Here is a 13417-nt window from a genome sequence, read left to right as displayed (position 1 = left end):
GTCATTTTAGCACACACCCGATTTTTCAGGGTTTTGATCCGGTCAGGAGTGCAGTGGGTGCCACATGTAAAATAGACAGAACCAGAAGACACCGCCACCAGCAGAAGATACTGACACAAGCCGAGGACACCGAAACAAGCAGAAGACTCGGTACCACAATCAAACTGAAAAAAAAAAAACTTTGGCTGGAGTTCCAATTTAAAAAAGACTCTGCTCTCCTCTATAAACTACAGAAGCCCCAATCCACTCGTGTTATGGAGATGTGGAGGGGGTGTTCTGTAGTCTTAACACACTTCCTGTGCTCTGTGACAATACTCCTCTTTCAAAGACACAGTACAGTGAGCAAGCTTGGTACTTGCCTGACTGCATTGTGCCAAGTGTAAAGTTTGGTGGGGGGGATTATGGTGTGGGGTTGTTTCTCAGGTGTTGGGCTTGGTCTTCCCAGAAGAGTTGACGCTGTTATAGTGGCAAAGGGCGGGCCAACTCAATATTGAATCCTATGGACTAAGTCTGGGAAGCCATTAAAGTTCCTGTGCGTGTAAAGGCCGGCGTCCCAATACTTTTGGCAATATAGTGTATATGTATCCCTGCCCCCTACATCTATCTATAGACAATCTGATCATCTGTCAATAACTTTGATTGTGCAGGGTGCAGATGTTAACCTCTTGCCGTCCGCTCGTAGTAGAAAAGCGGACGGCATTTTTTTTCTGCTCGCGCGCGCCCCCTAGCGGGCACGCACGGGCAAAAATGAAGCATTCACACTGCTAAGGGGACTAGAGTGGCTGTGCTGAGTACTGCAGGGGATTGTGTGAATTGGAAGTACTGTGCTATTCTTTGTTCTGCCACTTGATGGTGGCTGAACCACAGAGCCCAGCTCACCTTTCCCTTGTTCTCCTTCCTCAGCAGACTGCAGTGCACACAGCTTAGCTCGGACATTCTAATGATTCCAATAATGCGAACAATTGGATCTGAATTCCGCTACTAGCGGGTCATTTCTGGAGAGTTCCCAGCTATGATAATACTTTTCTAGGGGTCTATACATCAGACCAAAAAGAGAGACAAGTGAGAAGGAAAGAGGGACAGAGTTATTTGGTTCCAAATGAGGTACAGTCCCTGCAAATAAAGGACAGTTGGGAGCTATGTACTGCCTCTACTATTGCTGGTAGTGTTGCCAGGTCTGACTGGTAAAACTTGAACTGAAAGGTATCATAAGTCCGGTATATTTTCCCCCGAAAGGGTAGAAAACTTTATTGCTCCTAGATTTTTTTGCGAATGACAGGGTCTCTTCAAGAGCTCTTATATATGGAAATGACTTATGAGCATTACATTTTGCATTCAATGGCATTCAGACACCAAATGCAACAAAGGTGACCTTTGCCCTGCCTTTTCTCTACAACGGATACAAATCTCAGAGGGACCGACCGATCCTGTCCAAAGGAAACTGTTATTCAAAAAAAGTGATTCACAAAGCAAATGGAAATCTGCGTCTCGTCATTAAAGCGAGCTTCAAATACCGACGAAATGAATAAAAGCAAAGTCCACCTGCACCAGCCGTACTACTGAGTTATATAGGATTTGAAACACTTCACTAATGATTTTATAATGAACCGGTTAGTTTGCCCACATCAAACATGGCGCCTGCTAAGCCTCGCATTACAGGCACACTTTTATTAGCTCCTGACACTAGAGCGGAACGTTTGTTGTTCTTGTTGCTTATTATATGTCTGGGTTTCTTCGTGAGTGATTCGCGCCGACGCCATTTTTAAGAAGATCACGGTACGCTGGGCTAAGCGGAGAACGGCTACGAAACAATGGCTGCGGCAACGGAGACAAAAGACGTCGGGATCTGTGAGCGGGCCAATGCTGACGAGGCCGGAAGTAGCTGCAAGACATAGCTTCAAGGGATGTTACCTGATCCGACTGCTAGCTTCTCTGTCACCTGAGGAGGGGGAGCCCGAGAATATCACCTGGTGAGACCCCAAATACCCTCTGCCGTATACCCACCATAGCCTATCTATGGCAGCTCAGAGGGTGAGGCATGGCCCTGGAGTTATCTCTGAGCACTAAACGTCCATCTGTCTGCAGATAAAAGAGGACCTGCAGAAGCTTCTTATCCCCCAGGTATCGGCAATCTCAAAGGGGGGGTGGAGTATGTTAATTGCATCGGTGGCATCCTGGTTGACCTCCAGGGTTACCTATTCCCAGCCTTCGATTACCAAAATATGCCAAAACTGGGGGGTGGGAATTGTGTCCTGGTTGTACATCTGGTCCTCATTACCCCATCACCCTCCCATTGTCCTGGGAGGTGACCAAACACCACAAAATGAAGGGCTGAAATAGCATCCGTGGCTTCCTGGTCGAACTCCTGGCCCATCTATTACTGCCCCCCTATTGGCTCACAAGTCTGCATAAGAAAATGAGGACAGAGATTACAAGTGCGGCATCATGCTCTCCCTTCAGGTCCGATTCCCCCGCTCTTTGTGCCTTCCTGCTGGCCAAATGATGGTCATTAGGAGTACAATGAGGATAGTGAGGGGTGAACAGGAATCCATGGTTGCTGTTTTCAACCTGCGTGGCCAGACTTGGGTCCCCCACCACATGCCATGGGGCCATCCTCCAACTTCTACATCATTACAGGGCTCAGCAATGACGTAGGGATGATAGAACCTTGGCACGTGGTGGAGAGCAATGGCATCCAACACCTGAAAATGTCAAATTCTGGAGAGCCTGATTGAGTGTGCGGCGCTGGAACAGAGGGAGGTCGGTTACACAAGCTGCCAGAGAGGTGTGTATACTTCCTCTTCTGGTGCAGCTTTATCTGGATTTTTCTTTTATTAACTTGATAGGGAGAGGGCAGAGTGACAGACAGAAGACTGATGGGCTCATCGGTCTGCTGCTTCTCCTTTCACTGTCCAGTCACAGTCTGGGGGAGGTACAAGACCTGTAAGTGTTACTGAACTGCAGCAGATAAATCCGGACTCCTGTCCTGCCAGATAGGGCTGTACAGTGTGGTGGAGCTTTGTAGCTCGCATGACTGGATGGATAGACATACAGATGCTTTGGCAGGTTAATCTGCTCCCATATATGTATTCAGTCTGTGTGTTTAGCGATGTGGAGAACAGACAGTGGTCTTTATGTTGCCCCATAAAGAGATGCAGCCTTGTCAGGTGCCTAATTTTCCTGTATCACTGCTGTGCGCTCCACCTCATCTCTCTGTGTCCACGCATCACTTGGTACATTATGTACGCTTGTGCTGGTGGTTTCTGCTTATAGGATTTGAGAGATGTGCAAACAAATATTTTGTGTTCTGTGTATGTCCAAGACTCAAAAAAAGTTTGTTGGTTGTACTGCCTGACTCGTGGGCTGATCTAGTCCCCACCTGGTGTTTTGTCCATGAGCCAGTATTCAGTTTGAGTGATAACGTCTTGTCTGTGAAAGGATCACTATATTTTATATTATGGAGAATGTAACAGAAGGCCCTGGAACACACAGAGGTGGGAGAGGACACCCGGATCTCTCAGGTGGACAGGAGCCGGGCCGGGAGTTATGGCAGGGAGATCTTACTATTGGAATATCGAAGACCTATGAAGGCAGGGGCTGACTCGGCCCACCAGGCCCCTATAATATCACTTTTGGGTGGCCCGACCCTTTAACAAATAGTGTTATTACATTTTGTTGGCAGATCTCTCTTGTGACGGTCATCACCAGTTTGTCGCTGTTGGCGCTAGGGGAAGAAGGTCAAAAACATGAGGCGCCTAAACCGCAAGAAGACTCTGAGTCTGGTGAAGGAGCTGGATGCTTTCCCCAAGGTTCCTGAGAGCTATGTTGAGACATCGGTGAGCCGGGGAACTGGTAAGTTACAGAAAGATGGTGTCATTCACTTTGCAGTACTCACTGACACTCCCAGTATGAAAATAAATAGGACATTCGCCATCAGTTTGCGCAGCGTTTTACAATATAAGGAAGACAACACAATACCATTCAAGACAAGATGGTAGGGAGGCCCTGTACGTGAGAGCTTACAATCTAAAAAGCGTCTTTGAAGGATGAGGTGCTGGGCCACGTCGTCCTGATATTTCATGCTGGTTTAATGGTGGACATGTATTTATAGGAGATGGATATACATACATGTATACAATTTAGTGAAATCGCTCCTGGCAGCTATCATTGTCGGACATTAGTCTCAGCTCAGTAAAGCTGTCCACGACACCAAGATACATCTCACCCACTCTACAGATACTAGACAGTTTACTGTGTCGTCTTGATTTGGTGGATGGAACGCTGCTCTCTCAATAGATTTGTGTTTTGTGGTTTCCTCATCCTTCTTTGTGTTCTTCCTTTCTAGTATCTCTTCTGGCCTTCACTGCTATGGGAATCCTGACCGTGCTGGAGTTCCTGGTGTATTGTGATACCTGGATGAGATACGACTATGAAGTGGACAAAGACTTCAGCAGGTGACTGATCTGCACATCAATAAAGTTCAAAGCCCATCTCTGGGCAACACATAAAACTCCCCCTGCAGTGTGGATACCTCTACCTTTCAATTGTTAAGTGCTGGTTTATTCCTAGGGTACTCGAGTATAGCTTTTTACTTACCTGGTCACCTCTCTCCCATCTGCTCAGGCTGTTATGTCCCTCAGTGCTATCCCATCTATCCCATTTATGAAACCTGCACTGGTCATGATAGCGTCAGTGGTCTTTAGACCACCAGAACGAAGGTGAGAAGAGGCTGTGGGAACCTGCAGTGAAGTAAGAGGGAAATGTCGCTGAAACATGCATCCCCGTTGGGAGAGTTTGCCTCTATTCCAATTCTGGTGCCAATTGTAAACATTTGGATTTTCCATCACTGTCTGACAATGGTCACCAGGACAAAGAGGGGGAATCTCTCCAGTGGGGGGCACAGACAGCTGTAAAAACTTGACAGAGACTTGGAGGGAGACCCAATTTAAAATTCTACATAGAGCCTAAGTTTCGTTCTTCAAACCATCTAGGGACTCCTTGAATGCTTCCTCGGAGCGACCACTGACTTCCACATGTCCCAAATGTGGTCATCAAAGACCAAACCTTCACCACTGTCTGTGAAGCAGCCCGGTAGTGCAGGACTTCTGGCGGGATGTCCTGAAATATATAAATGGCATCCTTTCATGGAAACCTGAGCTTCATCATGCGCTATGTCTGTTTAGCTACTATGAACATACTAGAGAACACCATGGCGCCCCAATTTGCAAGGGGATGGACTGGGTCCACATATGTCTCTTGACAGCGAGAAGATGCCTTATGAGGCACTGGAACTCGCCTACAGCACCGACGACTCAAACTCACCAAAGACCTTAAACTGCTTCTCTGCAAGGAGAAACTCGATGCGGAACTACACAAAGACACTCACTCCAAATTATTTTTCTCCAGGTGGCGACACTTTATTAGTGCGTCCTATTGGATTTCAGAAGTTATGCAAATTGTCAGACCTTTCCGTTACACTAAATGGTATTTGAAAGCAGCTGTGTCGAATGTCTTGGAGGTCCTACGAATAGATTCGGACTGAGGGTTTGCACCCGCTGTGCGACACGGGGTGACTATAGCTGTTTACTCTGGTGGTGCGGGGGACCACTCCGTCAGGCCACGAACAGCTTACTAGGTCAGCTGGGGAAATCAATGAATGGATCTACGTGCTCACATTTCCCTTTTACCCTTGGGATGTGTGATGTGACATTACCCTGCTTTATGAGGTGATAACCTGGATTGTAATAATGTGACAATCTCAATAACACATTTTTGAAAAAAAAAAACTTGACAGAGATCCTAGTAGCCTTTCCACACTTTATCTGACGTGAAATTCTCTATATAGATGGAGAGAGACAGTATTTTTCGCTCCATAAGACGCACCTTTTTTCATCCCAATGTGTGAGAGCTGAGGCGGCGGGGCTGACAGTGTACCCACGGGTGTGGAATTCCTATTGCCCGATGCCCGGGACATGCAGTTTTGGGCGCCGGGCGAGTAGTTTTTTTGTACATTTAGCCCTGCTCCGGACAAGCAGAGTTAAATATATAGTGTGGAGCCGCCGCTCGTTTTCATACAAGCTCACCATAGAGCCTGTAGAGCAGACGAAGAACGCCTGTTCTTCGTCTGCTCTGTGTGATCACTGAGACCGTGGTGCCACGGTCTCAGCTGTCAGGAACTACACAGAACCCTCCTCTCCCTAGGTGTGTCTTATGGTTAGGTGCGTCTTATGGAGTGAAAAATACGGTATATGTATACATACACATTTTTTTATTTTTCTTTAAACTTTTTTTTTATTCTTTAGATACACTTTAAATATGGATGAATAGCACTTTGGTTCTCTACATCCTCAGTTTTCCTCTGGCCTCATTCTTGTGATGAGCAAATTTAATACGTTTTTACTGTCTTCCAGTAAACTCCGTCTGAATATTGACATCACCGTGGCAATGAGGTGTCAGTGTAAGTATCTTCTCTGGCAGCAGGTAACACTATTGGTCTGCACTTCTCTTTGCCCGCTGCTCATCTCTCTTGTGTTCTGCAGATGTTGGTGCGGATGTCCTAGATCTGGCAGAGACCATGGTGACGTCAGCCGAGGGGCTGGTGTATGAGCCGGTATGTGCAATAAGTTGTTTTTTTTCCAATGAAACTTGGAGTCATATAATTTATTTAGCAACAGGACAAAGAGCGTTTGTTTTGAGCAGGTTTATCTACTGAAGGCTGAGTTGGCAGTTTTGAGTGGAGAGATACTTTAAAGTAAACCTAATGTACAGCAATGGGTTCACTTTGGTGCCCCTCTCCAGCAGTACATACTTTTCTTTCTACCACCCTCCTTTAATTCCATGTGCAAAAGAACTGGAATACTGAGTAGGCTTTAAAAGGGAGTGTAGCATTGGTAGGCAATAAGGCTTTGCTGCATGCACAAGTGCCAACAAGTAGCTTGCCATTAGGATAATCTCATCAGTCTTCTGCTGCTCCTCCAATTTCCAGTCACAAGCTGGGGGCAAGGAGGTGACCAAGCTACCTTGCTTATCTGCAGTAAAGAAAAGTGAGCTCACGGACCTGAACGTGCTGTCTGAATGGACTATAAGTGTTCTGATTGGGTGGGTGAAATTATAAATTCTTTGGCAGTTTAAGCTGCTCCCATATCAGTGTGTGTTAATGTTTAAATCACTTTGTATAGTTTATTTTTAAAGAGAACCCATATCTTTGAAATGACAACAAATACAGCTTTAGAAGCTATTGGGTAGTAATGATAGTTGGGGACAGATGACCGGCTCTGGAAACAGACAGAGTATCCAGGGCTGCCTATCTGTCCCTAGCGCAAGTAACAGCTGGATGTGCAGATACCTGTGAGCAGCGGCAGCTGTAGTCGTTCTGTCATTGCTTTGTACAGGCTGAGTGTCCATCTGTTGGGAACCACCAGTTATTCCTTCCGTGGACACTAAAAACCTGTGTGAGTGAGGCTTAAAGATCGCCCATAGAGGAGAAGCATACACAGTATATGAACTGTAATCGTCACAATATGAAACGGCAAGTGTATAAAAATGTAAATCTCTTCCCTCCTAGGTGGTCTTTGAGCTGACCCCGCAGCAGCGGCAATGGCAACGGTGAGAAGTGTGTGTGTGTGTGTGTGTGTGTGTGTGTGTGTGTTGATGGAGGTGAGAGAACTATTGGGAGGGACTGCAGGAGGGGCGGTATGGCGAGGGGCTTCAGTTCTGTGTATGGGAAGGGGCTGCTGAGTGATGTCACATTAAGATCCCCTGTCTGTGTTTGCAGGATGCTGCAGCAGATCCAGAGCCGATTACAGGAGGAAATCTCACTACAGGATCTTATTTTTAAAAGTGCAATGAAGAGTTCTGTCACTGCCCTGCCTCCTAGGTGAGAGAACAACCAGCATGAAAAATTCATCCACATTAGCACACAAACCCAATATTTCAAATCATTTTTATTTAAAGTCGTTCTGTCAGGGGGAAGATATGGAGGAAGTCATTGCTGACTTCTTACTGAAAATAATTTCAGTCCTTGACACCAGAGTAAGCAAGCAGATTGGTGAAGTCACAAGTACTTCTCTGCATACAGTGTTGGCAGCCTCCATGCTTCTGTCATGAAATGTTTCCTTTGAAAAGAAAAATTCTAAGGATTTTGGGTTAATATTTTTTGTTTTATTAAAGTTTTTTTTCATTTTTATTAAACTTTTAACTTTCCTGCTGCTTGAATAGCAGTTTCCCTCCTAGTCGGCAAACAGTGTCTCCCATGTTCTAACCTGCTCTAGCAGCAAGAAAAGAGAAGCCGATTGGTCAAAGGGAGAGATCTGCACCAATGCCTAGAATACCAATTCTCTCTCTGTGTTTGCAGGGAATACCCTCCTACAGAACCGCTAAGCTCCTGCCGGATCCACGGGCACCTGGAAATTAATAAAGTGGCTGGAAACTTCCACATCACTGTGGGCAAGTATGTCTGTCTGTGTTGAATGTCACCAGAGGCCAACAGGAAGTAGTGGCAGGATTATTAATGTGTTTTTTTTCTTTGTCACTCGCTCTATAATCGGTACCTTTCACATATAAAATAACAATTCTACTTGGCTAGAGTAGACTATGGTTGGTTACAATTGGATCAAGAGGAATAAGTATTTTCCTTCTTCAGACCTTATTTGCTGATATACTAGGGAAGTGGAGGAGGGCCAAAACAAGTTCATCTTATATCATATTTTCACCTAACTTTATAAAATATTTATTTCCTAAATATAAATCCCTTATAAGTTGCTTCTTTGGCACTCAGTTGATAAAACATGCTGGCCTTTCTAATAAAAGGTTAATGCTGTCGGCATGCTTTTTGGCAGGCAGCTTTAACTGAATAGTTAAGACATTCTCGTCTCTGCTAGAAGCCGGAGAAGGGTGTGTGTGCTATTCAGGTCAAATTGTTATCTTTGAGTTGAAATTGAGAGCTGAAAAAATTCCTTCTCTGTCCTACTGTAGAACAGAGCTGCACCGGCTGAAAGCAAGTAGTAAAGTTTCAAATATTCATGTTTGCATAATGAAAATAATATATATAACATTGTAAAATCCTATAAGCTCCTGCCAGTGAAAGTCACAAACTGAGCCTTGAAATGCATACAGAGATCAATTCCACTGAATCAGGGCTACTGTTTTCTTCTATGTATTGCTGTAATGCAGCAGTGCCCTTTACTGCATCATATCCGCTTGTCTCTATTAATCTGGTGGTCTGAGAACACCAGTTGCTGTGTGAATGTCAAGCTGCAATAGATAATGCATCCCTGCCATTAACAGTAAATAGGTGATTTCTGAGTTTAGCACAGCTGCAGTGTTTTTTTTTTTTGGTTAGCATTACCAATTAACAGAATGGTTTTGTTTTTTTACCCATTAGCTTTGTATCTAATTGTAAACATTAAGTATATCCGTATATTGATTTCCTGCGAAGGTCCTGTGTGTTAACATTTGTTGTCTGTGCTTGGCCGGTTCTTATCGCACACCTCATTACTTCCCTTTTTCTCTACCTGCAGAGCAATCCCACACCCCAGGGGCCATGCCCACTTAGCAGCTCTTGTGAGCCATGACAGTAAGTACCGTTCCTTACTTCTTTCCCTTTTGTTGCTTTGAGTGTTTATTTGAAATTTGCCACTAGAGGGAGCACAAAGCCCACGTGTGAAATCATTTCGCTGTCACTCTGATGTGGATCCAAGTCTATCGTCCAAGTTTTTCCAGCTCCAAGTTGCCTGACTGTCTCTTCATGTGTGGTTATAGATTAGACATATGTCTTATGTAACACAACATTCAGCACCCGAACAGACCTGGGTGCTGTCACAATTTTAAAATTCAACTTTGACCATGAATGTCTTTCTTGTGGTTCAATGCCCCACCAGTGAAGCCTTGCTGGGAATTGAATTTTTATATATGTAGTTTTTTTTCTTCCAAATAAAAATAAAAATTCCCTGGATGGCATTTGCATTTCCTGCGCAAGCGTTAAATGCTTACATAAGTGAACACAATGTCATTCAGACTTCGTTGTCATGCTAATCTGTGTCCTCATCAATCCGGCTCGATCTTCTGACCGGACATTTTTTTCCCCGCAAAATCTTTTGCTACTTTTTCCCAATAGAAGCCAAGGAAATAACAATGTATGTATCCAAATTTGCTATCGAATTAAAGCCCCATCTGTCACGAGAAAATGATACATTAGTTATATGATAGGCTGCAAACCCTAAAAAGTATAATATGTGGAACTGACACCTCACCAAAAAAAAGCTGGGACTTGAGAGGATATGGAGATCAAGGCCCAAGGACGCAAGCAGTTATATTTGTTTTATTACGACATCAAGCTGACCAGTGCCAGCAGCAAGTTGGCGATTCAGACCATTGAGGTGCCCATACACTGTACGATTATCGTACGAGAATCGCAGGAAATCCCACGATCGTGCAGTGTATGGAAGGCGTGTGACCGTTTCTACTGTACGGTCGCACGTCTTCAAGCAGGCTGGAAAACCCGCTGAGAATCGTGCGATTCTCGGTGGGTTAGTGGCCTGCTTGTTCGACAACTGCCGAACGGGCCGGTGTGCGCACGTTCACACTGCCCGTTCAGCATTGCGGTCATCGGAAGCGCGCCCCTCGGGGACGGGCTCGCGATGATCGCAAGTACGATCTGCCTGTCCAAGATGGGCAGATCGCACGTTTTTTTAAATTACTTCACAAAGTGTATAGTGTATGGCCACCTTTACACAGAGTGCAGCAGTCTCTAATTCCAGCAATCTGACGCGTCCCCTGCGCAGTGCTCCAGTCATCGCATAATAAAATATGTGACTTCAAATGGACTTTGAAGAGCATTTGCTCTAAAAGAAATGGTGAGCTACCGTTGCTAGTGTCGTCACTATGCTGGGTACCTTTCTGTCCCTGGCTTCTTTACTTCTGAGACACAGGTCCGGAACAAACACACAGCAACAGAAATTCCGAGAAAAGTTACAATTTCTTATTTCTATTTTTGCCAAAACATGCAAATGGGCAAATAGCATTTTCATAGAGTGGTCAGCAGTAGCAGTCCCCATATTTCTTTCATGACAGGTGCACTTTAATGTAAAGACTGGATCTGCTGATTGCTTGTGTTCCTTCCCCATCTCAGGTTACAACTTCTCTCATCGCATCGACCACTTGTCTTTTGGGGAACTCATGCCGGGGATTGTAAACCCCCTGGATGGTATGGAAAAAATTGCAGAAGAAAGTAAGTGGGCATTACTTTTTAATACAGTAAATCTCGTCATTGTTTGTCATCTGCTGTATCCCAAAAACCTTTTTCATTCCTACAGCATTAATAAGTATGTGACTGTTGCTGAAAGCCACTCCTCTTAGCATGTTGTATGATTGTGCGTCATGGATTAATGTCAGTGAGTAGCATGACCTGGCTACGGTTTGGAGCCTTAGGCCTGGATGAGGTTATAACGTGAAATTGCTGGAATGGGAAATAATACATAGACACCACAAAACAGCCATGAGTGACCTTTTGGCAGAGGCAGGGTTCAAGTGCATGGAGATTCATATAAACGGTGATATCGGGACCAGGTGCTGTAGTACATAACAAAGGCCACTAGATGGTGCAGGCACACTCCTAGAAAGAGTACTCCGGGGTGAACATAAGACCTATCCTATTTTACACCAGCGAGCCTGACAACTTGCTAGTGATAAGATCGCTAAACAGGGCGGAGAAACTGGTCACCTGTTAATGACATCACACCCTCACTGTCTGGATCAGCAAGGCAATGCTCTATCGCTCAATGTATGTATCCAAATTTGCTATCGAATTAAAGCCCCATCTGTCACGAGAAAATGATACATTAGTTATATGATAGGCTGCAAACCCTAAAAAGTATAATATGTGGAACTGACACCTCACCAAAAAAAAGCTGGGACTTGAGAGGATATGGAGATCAAGGCCCAAGGACGCAAGCAGTTATATTTGTTTTATTACGACATCAAGCTGACCAGTGCCAGCAGCAAGTTGGCGATTCAGACCATTGAGGTGCCCATACACTGTACGATTATCGTACGAGAATCGCAGGAAATCCCACGATCGTGCAGTGTATGGAAGGCGTGTGACCGTTTCTACTGTACGGTCGCACGTCTTCAAGCAGGCTGGAAAACCCGCTGAGAATCGTGCGATTCTCGGTGGGTTAGTGGCCTGCTTGTTCGACAACTGCCGAACGGGCCGGTGTGCGCACGTTCACACTGCCCGTTCAGCATTGCGGTCATCGGAAGCGCGCCCCTCGGGGACGGGCTCGCGATGATCGCAAGTACGATCTGCCTGTCCAAGATGGGCAGATCGCACGTTTTTTTAAATTACTTCACAAAGTGTATAGTGTATGGCCACCTTTACACAGAGTGCAGCAGTCTCTAATTCCAGCAATCTGACGCGTCCCCTGCGCAGTGCTCCAGTCATCGCATAATAAAATATGTGACTTCAAATGGACTTTGAAGAGCATTTGCTCTAAAAGAAATGGTGAGCTACCGTTGCTAGTGTCGTCACTATGCTGGGTACCTTTCTGTCCCTGGCTTCTTTACTTCTGAGACACAGGTCCGGAACAAACACACAGCAACAGAAATTCCGAGAAAAGTTACAATTTCTTATTTCTATTTTTGCCAAAACATGCAAATGGGCAAATAGCATTTTCATAGAGTGGTCAGCAGTAGCAGTCCCCATATTTCTTTCATGACAGGTGCACTTTAATGTAAAGACTGGATCTGCTGATTGCTTGTGTTCCTTCCCCATCTCAGGTTACAACTTCTCTCATCGCATCGACCACTTGTCTTTTGGGGAACTCATGCCGGGGATTGTAAACCCCCTGGATGGTATGGAAAAAATTGCAGAAGAAAGTAAGTGGGCATTACTTTTTAATACAGTAAATCTCGTCATTGTTTGTCATCTGCTGTATCCCAAAAACCTTTTTCATTCCTACAGCATTAATAAGTATGTGACTGTTGCTGAAAGCCACTCCTCTTAGCATGTTGTATGATTGTGCGTCATGGATTAATGTCAGTGAGTAGCATGACCTGGCTACGGTTTGGAGCCTTAGGCCTGGATGAGGTTATAACGTGAAATTGCTGGAATGGGAAATAATACATAGACACCACAAAACAGCCATGAGTGACCTTTTGGCAGAGGCAGGGTTCAAGTGCATGGAGATTCATATAAACGGTGATATCGGGACCAGGTGCTGTAGTACATAACAAAGGCCACTAGATGGTGCAGGCACACTCCTAGAAAGAGTACTCCGGGGTGAACATAAGACCTATCCTATTTTACACCAGCGAGCCTGACAACTTGCTAGTGATAAGATCGCTAAACAGGGCGGAGAAACTGGTCACCTGTTAATGACATCACACCCTCACTGTCTGGATCAGCAAGGCAATGCTCTAT

At 45.1% G+C, this 13417-nt stretch overlaps 1 protein-coding gene across 1 annotated transcript in view; it reads left to right on the top strand.

Annotated features, from left to right (window-relative positions):
• Positions 1–1852: 1852 nt before the first annotated feature.
• ERGIC2 (ERGIC and golgi 2) overlaps positions 1853–13417 on the top strand; it is a 14069-nt gene continuing 2504 nt past the window's right edge. The window contains exons 1-10 of the mRNA XM_018576446.1: positions 1853–1970; positions 3683–3852; positions 4346–4454; positions 6411–6457; positions 6540–6610; positions 7565–7605; positions 7775–7876; positions 8354–8449; positions 9519–9574; positions 11129–11227. Coding sequence (XP_018431948.1) covers positions 3747–3852; positions 4346–4454; positions 6411–6457; positions 6540–6610; positions 7565–7605; positions 7775–7876; positions 8354–8449; positions 9519–9574; positions 11129–11227 — 727 coding nt within the window. The 5' untranslated portion in view covers positions 1853–1970; positions 3683–3746. The remainder of the gene's footprint in view (positions 1971–3682; positions 3853–4345; positions 4455–6410; positions 6458–6539; positions 6611–7564; positions 7606–7774; positions 7877–8353; positions 8450–9518; positions 9575–11128; positions 11228–13417) is intronic.

This window comes from Nanorana parkeri, unplaced genomic scaffold, assembly GCF_000935625.1.
Source record: "Nanorana parkeri isolate BGI_ZX_2015 unplaced genomic scaffold, ASM93562v1 scaffold67, whole genome shotgun sequence".
Classification (NCBI taxonomy): Eukaryota; Metazoa; Chordata; class Amphibia; order Anura; family Dicroglossidae; genus Nanorana; species Nanorana parkeri.
Note: the sequence above shows the minus strand (reverse complement) of the source record. Positions and strands in the feature narration are given on the sequence as shown.